This window comes from Dunckerocampus dactyliophorus, chromosome 20, assembly GCF_027744805.1.
Source record: "Dunckerocampus dactyliophorus isolate RoL2022-P2 chromosome 20, RoL_Ddac_1.1, whole genome shotgun sequence".
In the NCBI taxonomy this organism is placed as follows: domain Eukaryota; kingdom Metazoa; phylum Chordata; class Actinopteri; order Syngnathiformes; family Syngnathidae; genus Dunckerocampus; species Dunckerocampus dactyliophorus.
The window spans coordinates 5,474,691-5,488,109 of NC_072838.1; the positions used below are offsets into that span (position 1 = coordinate 5,474,691).

The window sequence follows — 13,419 nt, forward strand, 5'->3', positions numbered from 1 at the left end:
CAGATGTGAGTGAAATTGTGTAAATGTAACTCCATCACACTGTATATCTACTTTATCTTCTAGATGTTTATTTGTATGTATATGGCATGTGTATTTTATATATACTTTGTATGCGTAAATGGTCTAATAAATGATCTAATGATTGCAACATCATCTAAAACCCTTGATGTACAATGATTGAAATGAATGATGACAAATAATGACAGTGGTTGTAGTTGAATGTGATAACAATATGTAGTGGGCAGTGGATTAATTATTGGTTTCCATTAGGGTTGTCCGATAATATCGGCCCACTGATAATATCGGCCTGATATTGCATAAACATTTTTAATAATGAAAATCGATATTTAAAAAATGCTGTAGAAATGGACATTTTAATGTTCACATGGCCAGGATGGCGCCACAGTTTGTTCACATGCAGTGCAAGCCCACCTCCTTTGCGCTTTCCACAGGCTTTTGTGTTCCTGGCCGCTCTGACTCTACTGACTCTACTTGCTCCTCACGTTAGCCTCTGGAACGCTAGCTGTTAGCCATTCAGTGAAGCACAAATAAGCTGCACTCCCTGAAGGTCTTGACGTTCTTGCCAGCTTGTCGATCTTGCCCAAGAACTCCCGGCTTAACCCTTTATTCTAGTTTTGCGCAATAGGCCTTAGTTCTGTTTGGAGAAAGTTAATTTTTTTTTTAGCAAACAAATGAAGCACAAACCATGACTCATAAGTGGTTTACTAGCCGACAAAAGCCGGTATCTTCAACGTTGGCTGCCCAGTGTCATCGTATCCATGATGAAATCACAGATTGTCCTGTGCACTTGTCAAACACTGCTGTGATAGGAACAAGCCCCAGGACCTTGTTTGTGGCTAGCTTTAGCAGCACAGGTGTCTTTGTAGGCTTTCAAAACACCGTAGTAGCGAACAGCGACAGAATTTCTAGGCAAAGCCAAGGTGTCGAGGGAGTCCAGTTAGGGGGCCTTAGCCTCGTCTCTGCTATTTGCAGACGATGTGGTCCTGATGGCCTCATCGGGCTGTGACCTGCAGTGTTTACTGGGGTGGTTTGCATCTGAGTGTGAAGCTTCTGAGATGAGACTCAGCACCTCCAAATCTGAGGCCATGTTTCTCAGTCGGAAAAGGGTGGATTGCTTCCTCCGGGTTGGGAATGAGGTCCTGCCCCAGGTGGAGGAGTTCAAGTATCCCGGGGTCTTGTTCACGAGTGAGGGAAGGTTGGAGCGTGAGGTCGATAGGCAGATCGGCGCAGCGTCTGCAGTAATGCGGTCGCTGTATCGGACTGTCGTGGTGAAGAGAGAGCTCTCAATTTACCGTTCGATCTATGTTCCCACCCTCACCTATGGTCATGAGCTTTGGGTTGTGACCGAAAAAACGAGATTGCGGATACAAGCGGCTGAAATTAGTTTTCTTCGTCGGGTAGCGGGACTCACCCTAAGAGACAGGGTGAGGAGCTCGGTCATCCGGGAGGAGCTCAGAGTAGAGCCGCTGCTCTTTCACATCGAGAGGAGCCAGCTGAGGTGGCTCGGGCATCTTGTTCGGATGCCTCCCGGACACCTCCCTGGTGAGGTGTTTCGGGCATGCCCAGCTGGGAGAAGGCCCCGGGGCAGACCAATGACACGCTGGAGGGATTATGTCTCACAGCTGGCCTGGGAACGCCTTGAGTTCTGCAGAGACTCATTGCAAGTTATCACAAACGCTTGATTGCAGTTGTTGCTGCTAAGGGTGGCCCAACCAGTTATTAGGTTTAGGGGGCAATCACTTTTTCTACACAGGGACATGTAGGGTTGGATTTTTTTTCTCCCTTAATAAAAAGTTTCATTTAAAAACTGCATTTTGTGTTCAGTTGTGTTGTCATTGGCTAATATTTAAAGTGTGACAAACGTGCAAAAAAATAAATCAGAAAAGGGGGCAAACACTTTTTCACACCACCGTATAAGCTGCTACTTTTTTCCTCACCGTTTGAACCCCTTATAGTGATGTGGTCGCGTTCTGGCCTCGCGACATCTCGTGCTTCGGAGCAGTGATTTTGCAGTCATTCGTACGTCATTAGTGATGTGCAATACCACTGGTTTCTTTTCCGATTCGATACTGAGTAAAATTCTGTCTGGTATCGGCGTTACTGATCCAATATTGACACTTAGCGCTAATAACTGTAATGTGTTGGGTAAATTTGAAAATGTAGTGTATTTCAAATCATAGCATAGGTCATAAATAAAGTATAGAAAACAGAGCAACAACAAAAGAAGGAGAGACACCAGCGGCATGTGTGCTGTGGGAATTGTGGGTTTACTCGGTTCCAACACTTGAAGAGGACGACTTTAGTGGTTTTAGTTCCCAGGAAGAGGATGAGGACAGTGATGAATGACTTTTCTGGTAGGCTACTGTTTTACCAGCCATGTTAGATGCATTATTTGGCACTGTTTGGGGGGGAAAAGCATTTATTTAATTAAAAGTTTACAAAATTTTCTTGTGTAACATTTCTTTAAAGTTAGTGGGTGTGGTTTATATACCAATGCACTCTATAATCTGGAAATTACGGTATCAGTTATGGCTCGTGACAGGTTTGTGACAGCTTCCAGTGGTGTTTGTTGACCAGTTGATAAGTCATTTGGTTGAATCCTGATTCTGGACAGAATACCCAATGCAGTCCCACCTCACCCAGACTCCACCTCCAGCGCCCCTCCCTGTTAAGTTGAATTTAAGACCCCTGCACTAGAGTTCGTTTTAACTGATCCAAATCTTTGTTATATTTGGCTAATTATTTGACTGCTGAAATGACGAAAACTGAAGATGAATCATAGCTGGCGTACACCAGAACTGAGAGATTGTGTTTGATTTGTGTATTGCCGTGGGCAGTTGCGTTAAACTGTATGTCCTGTATAATGTTTTGACAGCAATATAGTATGTAAGTCGAACTCTTACATCAAAATCAATGAATGTGTGGCCAAACAAAGTACTGTGCATAACATATTTTGCACAGCATTTTCAAGTCCATCATTTTCATTATTATGTCAATGTGGAAGGTTCCAAAGAAGTCAAAACAGCCGCATTTGCGAGATTTTCGTCTGAAGAAGGGTTGCCAACGCAAGAGACCTGATGTACTTTCATTCCCATCCCAAAATATTTTTTTCCTCATCAAACTCTCCCAGGTTCGTCTTGGTCTCCTCAGACGGATCAGGGGATGTACGGCTTTTTGTAAGACTATTCTCTTTCTCATTCTTCTATCCTGCATCTTAGCCCACCTCCCTTTTTCCTTTAATTTTTTTTTGTGCATTGTTCTTTTGTCCTTTGCCTTTTTTCCTATCCATAATTTGTATTTGCTACCTTTTGAATTACACGTTCATATTTGTATTTTCATCTCTTTTGGTGAAACATTCATTTTAAAGTGAATGCTGACCAAAGTAGACCACCTGAAAACCATGGAGACCATCTGGTAGACAGAGGAGCACTTCACATTTTCCACATTTTGTTATGTGGCAGCCTTATTCCAAAACGGGTCAATTCTTTTTTGTTTTTCTCAGAAGTCCTTCAGGTGCCTTTTGGCAAACCCTAGGTGCGCTGCCCTGGGCCTTTTTCTCAGAAGTGGCTTCCATTTGGGCACTACAGGCTGCATAAAAAAAGCAGACTCTCCAAAAAGTAGCCACTAAAGTTACAATTGAATATTTATATGAAATTTCTTTATTTGCATATGTTGGTATGGACATCATCTTTTGGTCCATTATTGCATAATTGCATGCATGACCGAACACATGTCCGTTTTCTGGTGGGCAAAAAAAAAAAAACATCTGTCCAAAAAATTAAGGGGTTAAAATTTAAGGAAAAGTGAGAATTTTTGTTCTTCGACACTGCGATACACAGATTAGCTCTTTGTGTCACGCTATTTGCACTGGGGTAATGAATGTACGTTTTGTCAACTTAGCCCTCAACATGACCTCCGTTTCTTTGGATGCACAGTTGCACTCTCCTCCGCATGTCCTGCACTGCTCGTCTGATCATTCCCTTGTCCCTCCGGAGGATGTTACCTTCAGCTCTGATTCGCCGTTCAATGTCGCCGAGGTCATGTGGTGGTGTCACATACACTTTTGATTTCAGATGGCCCCACAGATAAAAGTCCAGCGGTGTCAAATCAGGTGACCTCGGCGGCCATTCCACTGGGTAACATGGTCACCAAGTTCTCCGGCGGTGTGGTGGACCACCACCTTGGACCTACCAAGCACGTGCCAACCGACCAGTTCCCTGAAGACAAAAACGCGGCAATAACCCATTAACAATTAAACCAAGATCGATCTTGTCGGACAAAATTCCTCATTTTGCATTACAGTTTATGACTTTTCCTTACATTTTAACCCTTTAATTTCTTGGAGGACATTTTTTTTTTTTTGCCAACTGGAAAACGGGCCTGTGTTCAGTCATGCATGCAATTATGCAATAAATTTCGGTATGGACCGAAGGATGATGTCCATACCAACATATGCAAATAAAGACATTTCAAGATAATATTCAATTGTAACTTTAGTGGCTACTTTTTGGAGAGTCTACTTTTTTTGATACACCCTGTATGCCATACAGACATGATTGGGGATTGCTGTAGAGATCGGTGTCCTTCTGGAAGGTTCTCCTCTCTCCACAGAGGAAAGCTGGAGCTCTGTCAGAGCTACTGGTCCAGCTACTTTTAAAATGACTGTCACTACACGATCCATACCGGAAACATGATCGGTTCTGCACATGTGCAGAACGCATCTACATCCGGTCGGCCTATTATTCAGCAGTCACATGTTTGGCAACCCAATTTAAACTATGTATGTTCAGGATACATCACGCCTCCACCCCCAAAATCATTGTTATTTAGTTTCAAGAAATGACAACATAATTGATTTTTCTTTCTAATGTATGCATTGTGCAAAGTGGAAAAATTCTAAGCCTGTGGCGCTTCTGTGCATGCGCTACTTGCATTGGATACGTTTTTACGTTGGGTCGACGATAGGAATATCCATATGCCGGTCTTTTTATACGAGTCACTTAGAAAAGAACCCCCAGTACATCACATATATGAAGTGTGTTTATTCACAACACATGACGTCACCACGGAAGCACTGTCTTGAAAATTTGTGAGTGGAGGAAGCGACGTAGGTCACGCGCATGCATGTGTGTGTACGTGTGCATGCGTTATTTCCCTACAATGCCTTATTTTTTTTCATGTGTGCCTTTTATGCAAGAGCTTCCTCTTCCTGTCATGTGTCTTTGTCCTACCTCTCATGATGCACTTCTGCCACCTAGTGGCCTTTTTTTATGACATTAAAATTGCTCTGAGCCTATTCCATTGGCGATGAGTTCTATCATCACCTTCTTTCGCCTCTCGCACAAAAAGACGTATAATAAATACGTTGTTGGGATCAGGCGTTCAGGTTTATAAAAACATATACAGTAACTGCGTCTTTGGTATGGAATGAGTTTAAAAAAAAAAAAAGTTTTTCAGAACAGTCTTACTAATCTTGACCATTGCAGAGCTCATGGTTTGACTTATTCCATCAACTCTGTTTTAAGGTTGGTTTGCCACTAAATACATTTTGAACAATTTGGTGTATGTCGGGGTGTCGTTTTTCCAGTGAGGGCCACATAGTGAAAAATGAAAGGAACTACCTGTAACTTTGCCACTTTGATATTTTGTAAAGCAACACAGGTAGATACGCTAAGAAGTTAGATATATTTCAAGAATAAAACTGCATCTCAGTTTTGTCATATAGGTGAAAAAGCATTTTATTAGTATCAACTTAGCCTTTTTTTTTTTACCCCTTTTTGCTGTTTTTTTTTTAAATTTTCCAAATATTTAAACTTTCTTCTTAAATAAACTTTCTAAAAGACATGTCTAAGTCATTTTCCAAAAAGTACAACTTTACTTTGTTTTGTTTGTTTTTCATGATATTAAAACTTAAACAAAAAATAGCATATTTTTACTTTAATATTTAAACTCCATACATCTTCTATGCTGCTTATATCCTTACTAGAGCGACTTCGGGCGAGAGGCGCACTGGTCGCCAGCCAATGGCAGGGCACATATAGACAAACAACCATTCACACTCATATTCATACCAATGGACAATTTAGAGTCTCCACATTAACCTAACAAACACCCGGAGAAAACCCACGCACAAGGAGAACATGGAAACTCCACACAGAGATGCCTAACGGAGATTCAAACCCAGATCTCCTGACTCTGTGGCCAACATGCTAACCACTAGGCCACCGTGCGGCCCTATTTGAACTCTGTGCTACTAAAATGACATTATTGACATTATTATGACATTATTTTTCCCCGAGTATTATGAGTTTATTCTCCTAAAATTGTGACTTTTTTCTCGTTAGAATACGAGAATAATATTACTTTTGTCTCATAAAATACATTTTTTTCAACTATTTCAACTTTCTTCTCATAAATTTTCTTCTCGTAGTTATGACCTCATGCCAATAATATTTTTGACTTTCTTCTTGTAATATAACTTTTTGTGCAATCTAATTTTCCAAAAATTACAACTTTATTCATTGTTTTGCTTGTTTCTCTGATTACAAACCCTATAAAAATAATAATTTTCTTTTTAATATTTCAGCTCTATGCTCCAAAAAGACAATATTTTTACTTTAATCTCATTAAATAAAAAATATTACTTTTTTCCCAACTATTTAATCTTTCGTTTTTGTAAATGTTCTTCTCATAATTATGATGTTATTCCCATAATACTTTGACTTTATTCTCGGAACATTGCAACTTTTCCCGTAACCTAATTCTCCAAAAATTACAACTTGTTTTGTTTGTTTAATATAGCAAGACTTTTTTTTTTTTTTTACTTTTTTTTCTTTCATATTTCTACATTGTGCTACTAAAATGATGTTATTTTTCCTCATATTACGACATGATTGTAAAATTCCAACTTTTTGTCGTTGGATCTTGATATTTTGACTTTATTCTTGTAAAATTACTGCTGAGTTGTCCATTTGCTGTTGTTGATGATTTATTGATTTTTTTTTTTTTACAGTTTTGTTATTAAATAATGTTTATATAATATGTTGCGGGCCACAAATTGCCCCTGGGTCGCACTTTGGAAAGCCTGGTTACGTAGCAGCTTATACAAGTCTCTACATTTAGACTATTTGAGACTTTTTGGGAAGTGTCTCAGTGTACTGTCCTTCACAGTGGCCCAGTTGAGAAAGGCTCCCCTAAAAAAGCCGGATGGCGAGATCAAACCCTACTCGCTAATGGAGAGAGAAGGTAACTCTTCATTGCACAACAACTACAAATAATTAGTAGCGACTAGATTCAGTTTTTGCAATAAGTAATTACACGGAAATACCACAAAGTGATGAATATTACAGTTGCTTGAGTGATTATGATTTCATTGACAGCGGTACGTCAGGAGCAGAGAACTCCTCCATGGCCATTTGCTCATCCCCGTTCTTCCCAGCGGTCGGTATTCTCCCAGTACTCCCACTCCCTCAGTGTGGGATCCTCCCCCACCAGGGTGCCACCTCAAGCCGCCACAGTGCCTGCCCCTGGGGTGCACAGGGACCAGAACCCGCACTTTCCTCTGGAGCGCTGCCGAGCAAGAAGCAACAGGTACACAGCACACAAATGAGCACAGGCAGAGTTCACTCTTAGGCCATCATTAATCACAATTGTTCCTTAAAGGTTTTGGGGTTTCTTTGGGGTTTTTTGCAATTCAATCTGGTCAATAAAAAAATCGGTTGGAACAGGCCGGGTTATTGTATTTAATAAAGGTAGAAGTTATTATTAAAATTGAGGCCATTAAAGCTGCCTTGCTCTTTGTAATGAAGGAATATTGTGCAGCTCCAAAAAATACTTGCAGCAGAATCCACCCTCTAATATTTTGTTAATACTAAAGGTGTAATGGTACACCGTCGTCATGTTGGGTACTTACCTTGGTTTTAAGGCAGGGGTCTCCAAACGTTTTTCCAGTCAGGGCCACGTAGTGAAAAATGAAAGGATGCAACTTTGCCACTTGGATATTTTGTAAAGCAACACATGTACTGTAGATATGCTAAGAAGGTCTACAGTAATCCCTCGTTTATGGTGGTTAATTGGTTCCAGACCCGACCGTGATAAGTCAATTTCCGCCAAGTAGACTTCCTTATTTATAAATGGAATATTTTGGCAGTTAAAGCATAGAAAACCTGATTATGACCTTCTAAATCCGATTTCAACATTATTAGTGCCCTCTAAACATAAGATAGCACCCCTATAGTCTCCTAGACTCCTATTACACAATATGGTAGACATAATAAGAGAAAATAAGACATGCTAGACATGAATAAGATAACATAGACTCATACTTTAGCAGTTCCTTGTTGGGGTTTTTTTTGGACAGCATACTTCCTTGCGGTGGCTACTGTCTCATCAATGTATTGCAATAGCGTAGGATTAGGACGATGAGGAGGACGACGGCAGGAGCAATATGTTTTAACAACGATACAAAAACGCTACAGCCGAACGGCGCCAGGACGAAGCACGGTCAGAGGAGTGAATATGCGTGAGTCACTTAATGTATTGTGGCCAACCTAGTAGACTGATCATTCAAATTCAAACAAAATTTGAACTTTGAGAGTGTTTAAAATGTGCGAAAATGTTAATACCTGAAAACATATATAATAACTGTAAACAAATAAAGTTGGCTACTTTGCAAATTTCACTTATTGCGGGCTATTTTGGGAACCTATCCCCCACGATAAACGATGGAACACTGTACAGTATACTTGAGTACCATCTAGTGGTCTAGATGTGACGTACACCTCTCATGACAATAATTGATGGAAAAATGGTGTCGATAATATCGATTATCGATGATCATTTGTAGCACACTTATCGACCAGCGGAATTTGTTAGCGTGACAGGCCTCATCATCTCCATAGTTTGTTATTAAATCCAGCACGAAGAGAATCTTGTTTGTCCGAAAATGCTGCTTTCAATAACACTGTCGCTTTCTCTTTCCCTCCACTTCATTCATCTGTTCACCCACTCTTCCACCTCTTTTCTTTTCAATCCTCCTTCTGATGGCTTGACCGTGTCATCTTGGTACAATGCCTGTAATTCAATAGTCCCCTGAATAGATCTCACCTGGGCTTGGATTGACCACATTCTAACTGGCATCATTGTCTCCTGGAAGAAAACTCAGTGGTGCTTTTTAATCTTTTAGCACACAGAGCTGGAGACTGTGCTGGTGTTTACTTTTGGCCTTGTAAAAGAACACTGTTGTTATCGGGAAGGCAGAAAGACATGTGATGACTCTGTTTTGCCTTTTTTTTTTGCATTAAACTTGCTTCCACAAAACTGTAGACAGTATTTCAGACTTGTGTGGATAAATCTGCTTTTATGGCAGTTTGTATGCGCCATCACCATCTCATTTTCGGATGTTTCTCATTTCATCCTTATAGTTCTGCTTTGTTATATTCATGACACGCCACATTTTTTGTTTGTTTTTTGTTTTTTTCATTCCCTTTTGTTTCACATTTTCCTCCACTCTTGTTATTCCTTTCCCCCTCTCTTTTTGGCCCCACTCTGTATTTTTTCCTCCTCATCTCCCCTGCTTGCCTTTCTCTGATAACAGCCAACAGTGTCAAGCTGCAAGAGGTCACCTGCACAGTCGCTACACGGACACCATCTCTTTCCCAAGGCTGGGTAGACCTCTGTCAGGTAAAGTCAAGAGGAAAAAAGAAGACGAAAAGGAAAGAGCAGAGTTGCATTATAGATGCCTAGTTCATTTTTATTTTTAATTTACTCCTTCAGGGGTGTCCAAAGTGTGGCCCAGGGTCCATTAGCAGCCCACAGCTGTTGTTTTATTGGCCCGTGGCACACTAAAAATATAATTTAACAAAAAAGTAAATTAAAACACCTGAAAAAATGTTAAAAATCTGCAGAAATTTTTAAAAGAATGAAGTCAAAATATTAAGAGAAAAAAGTTTTAATCTAACAAGAAAAAGTTTAACACATAAAGTTGAAATATTAAAGAAAGCGGTTATTTTTTTTGAAAAACCCTAATACACTAGGTCCCCAACTAACAAACACAATTGGTTCCAGACGACCGTTCTTATGTCGAATTGTTCTTAAGTAGGGGAAAAGGTAATATTACCAATGATATAGGTACTACATGTACGTGTGTACATATACAGTATATGTGTATGTATGTAAATATGAGTTTGGATGCAGTAGTAATATTAAACGAGGATAGTTAATGAAAATAACAGTAATAAAAAATGATATAATAATACGTAATGATAAATGTTATTTACCTTTGAAGAGGAGTGGTGGAGCATACGTCGTCGTCGTGCTGGAGTTGGAGGAGGAGATATTGAAAAAAAGGACAAATGGTCGTCATCGTTAGACTCTTCTAAAAGAGGTAGTGTTCTGTGGGTGGTGTAGAATTAAGCAGCCTATTAACTCTTCATAAACTTTAATCACACGCTCTGTCCGGGTTGTATCATACAGCTACAATGTAGCTTTATCTCCCCAGCTTCTAACGCGTCCTCTGTTGGTCCCATTAGCAGTGTCACAGTGCCCTCTACTGGTCAAGCATGTACAGTAGCGGTATAAATACTGATTGAGCGACTACAAGGCAAAATAAAATAAAATAAAATATAGACCAGTCGGCTTGTGTTCGTATCCGCCAATGTTCGCTAGTCTGATGTTCGTAAGTTGGGGACCTAGTGTACTATGAAAAACAAACAAAACAACAAATAAAGTTGGCATTTTGGCATTTTTGGAAAAAAAAGATTGAGGAAAAAGTTATAATGTTACGAGAATTATTATGGGAATAAAATTGTAATTACCAGAAGAAAATTTACAAGAGCAAAGTTGAGGTAGTTGGAAAACAGCAGAAATGGAAAAAAACAGCTGTAATTTGACAAGACAAAAGTTGTATTTAGGAAAAAAGTCGCAATTTTACGAGAATAAACTCGTAATATTATGAGAAAAAATTTCATTTTAGTAGCATTAAGCTGAAATATTAAAGAAGAATTGTTTTTTTGAAGTTGTAATATCAGAAACAAAGTCATTTTTGGGAGCTTAGATTGGTGGGAAAAGTTATAATGTTACAAGAATAAAGTCATAATATTATAGGAATAAAATCGTAATTACGAGAAGAAAATTTTGTTTGTGTAATATTCTGACTTTATTCCCATTATATTATAACTTTTTCCCCAAACTAATTTTCCAAAAATTACAACTTTATTCATTGTTTTGTTTGTTTCTCATCATATTATGACCTTTTAAAAACATAACATTTTTTCTTTAATATTACAATACTATGCTATTCCTCCTACTTCATTCTTGCAACATTACAGCTGTTTTATTTTTCATTTCTGCTGTTGTTTCCCTTTTTTAATTTTCCGAGTATTTACAATTTCTTCTTGAAAATTTTCCTCTCGTGACACTATTCCCATAATATTTAGACTTTATTTTCATGAGATTGGAATTTTTTCCCAACCTATTGTTTTGTAAATTACAACTTTATTCATTGTTTTGTTTTTCTTAATACAGGTATTACATAATACTCAATTTTCTTTAATATTCAAATTTTATGCTACTAGAATGCTGTAATTGTATGACATCAAAAAATTGTTTTCGTGTTCAATTAATTTTTTTTGCTCTTAATATTGTGAATTTATTCTTGTAAAATTGCTGCTGATTTTTCCATTTTTTTGGTTGGTTTTCTTGTTAAATTCTATTTTTAGGATGTGCTGTAAGTCCAATAAAACATTTTTTTAAAACAGCTGCGGGCCACAAAACGCCCTCAGGCAGCACTATGGGCACCCTGCTCTACCATTTATTCGGTATTGCTTTATTCAGTAAAAACTAGAGTTGGGTGTCTGACACCAATGCCAAATCGGTGCTTTTGAAATGATGCCGGTGCTTAAATGGTGCCTGAGCTGCTACTTGAAACATGACTTTTGTCCAAGAACAATGCCTTTTTCTTTTCATGGAATTTAGTGACACGCAAGTTGAGCGTTGTGGGATTAAGTTTAGTCACGTCCAAGTACTGTGTGCCTCCTCAGGTCTGAGGTCGGGACATGCGGACGTTGCCAGTATTCCCAGACCACAGAGCAGGTATTTACGCTCTTTGCACTCCAAGTCTCTTTGTTCCTTTGGGACGCTGATGAACACTGTATATGTACGTACTTGTAGCTAAAAGTTTTGGGGTAAAAAGTGGCCAAAATATCAACCAAATTGATAAATGATAATTGATTTATAAATTCAAGTCATTTAGTGTGTGTGTGTGTGTGTGCGTGTGTGTGTGCATCTTAGACTACACTTACACTACACTAACACTACACTTATACTAAGCTCTAAGTCTTCGTTCTGACATCATACAGTCAATATGCATGTTCTCCTATTCCAGACGTCACACACACTTTTATCCAAGTATGACTCGCACAACAGGGTGTCCAAAACTGTTTCCTCTACTTGCGCAACAAGTTGCACCCATGAGTCAGTGATACTCCAGTCTCCGTTGAGCACCTGTGAGTCAGTGAAACTCAAGTGGTTGTCACCGATACTCGAGTCTTTGTTCAGCACCTGTGAGTCAATGGAACTCGAGTTTTTGTCAACCCATGAGCCAGTGAAACTCCAGCCTTCGTCGAGCACCTGTAAGTCAGTGAAACTCCAGGGTTCATCAACCCGTGAGTCAGTGAAACTCGAGTCTCCATAAAGCACGTGTGATTCAATGAAACTCAAGTGTCCGTCAGCCCATGAGTCAATAAAACTAGAGTCTTCATTGAGAACCTCTGAGTCACTGAAAGTCGGGCGTTTGTCGACCCGTGAGTCAGTGAAATTCAAGTGTTCATCAACCAAACTCAAGTCAACGTCGAGCACCCGTGAGTCAGTCGAGTGTTTTTCAACCTTTGATCCACTGACATGTGATTGTTTGTCAACCGATGAGTCAGTGAAACTCAAGTCTTCATAAAGCACATGTGAGTCAGTGGAACTCGAGTCTTGTCAAGCAATCGTGAGTCGTCGGTGAAACTCAAATGTTCGTCAACGAAACTCGAGTCATCGTCAACCATGAGTCAGTGAAACTCGAGTCTTCATAAAGCAGTCAACCTGTGAGTCAGTGAAACTCAAGTCTTCATAAAGCACCTCAAATCGAGTGTTCGTCAACCCGTGAGTCTTCATTGAGCACGCGTGAATTTGTGAAACTTGAGTTTCAACCTTGAGTGTCAACCTGTGAGTCAGTGAAATTCAACTCTTAATGAAGCACCTGTGAGTCAGTCAAATCGAGTGTTCATCAACCCGTGAGTCTATTAAAGTCTTCATTGAGCACTCGTGAGATGGTGAAACTTGAATGTCAACCTTGAGTGTCAACCTGAGTCAGTGAAATTCAACTCTTGATGAAGCACCTGTGAGTCAGTCAAATCG

At 39.5% G+C, this 13,419-nt stretch overlaps 1 protein-coding gene across 1 annotated transcript in view; it reads left to right on the plus strand.

Moving 5' to 3' along the window:
- The window catches only part of atat1 (alpha tubulin acetyltransferase 1), a gene marked incomplete at both ends in the record, with an annotated part of 90,460 nt that overhangs the window by 44,757 nt on the left and 32,284 nt on the right, over positions 1 to 13,419 (plus strand). The window contains 4 exons of the mRNA XM_054764668.1: positions 7,192 to 7,266; positions 7,401 to 7,611; positions 9,617 to 9,702; positions 12,060 to 12,111. Coding sequence (XP_054620643.1) covers positions 7,192 to 7,266; positions 7,401 to 7,611; positions 9,617 to 9,702; positions 12,060 to 12,111 — 424 coding nt within the window. The remainder of the gene's footprint in view (positions 1 to 7,191; positions 7,267 to 7,400; positions 7,612 to 9,616; positions 9,703 to 12,059; positions 12,112 to 13,419) is intronic.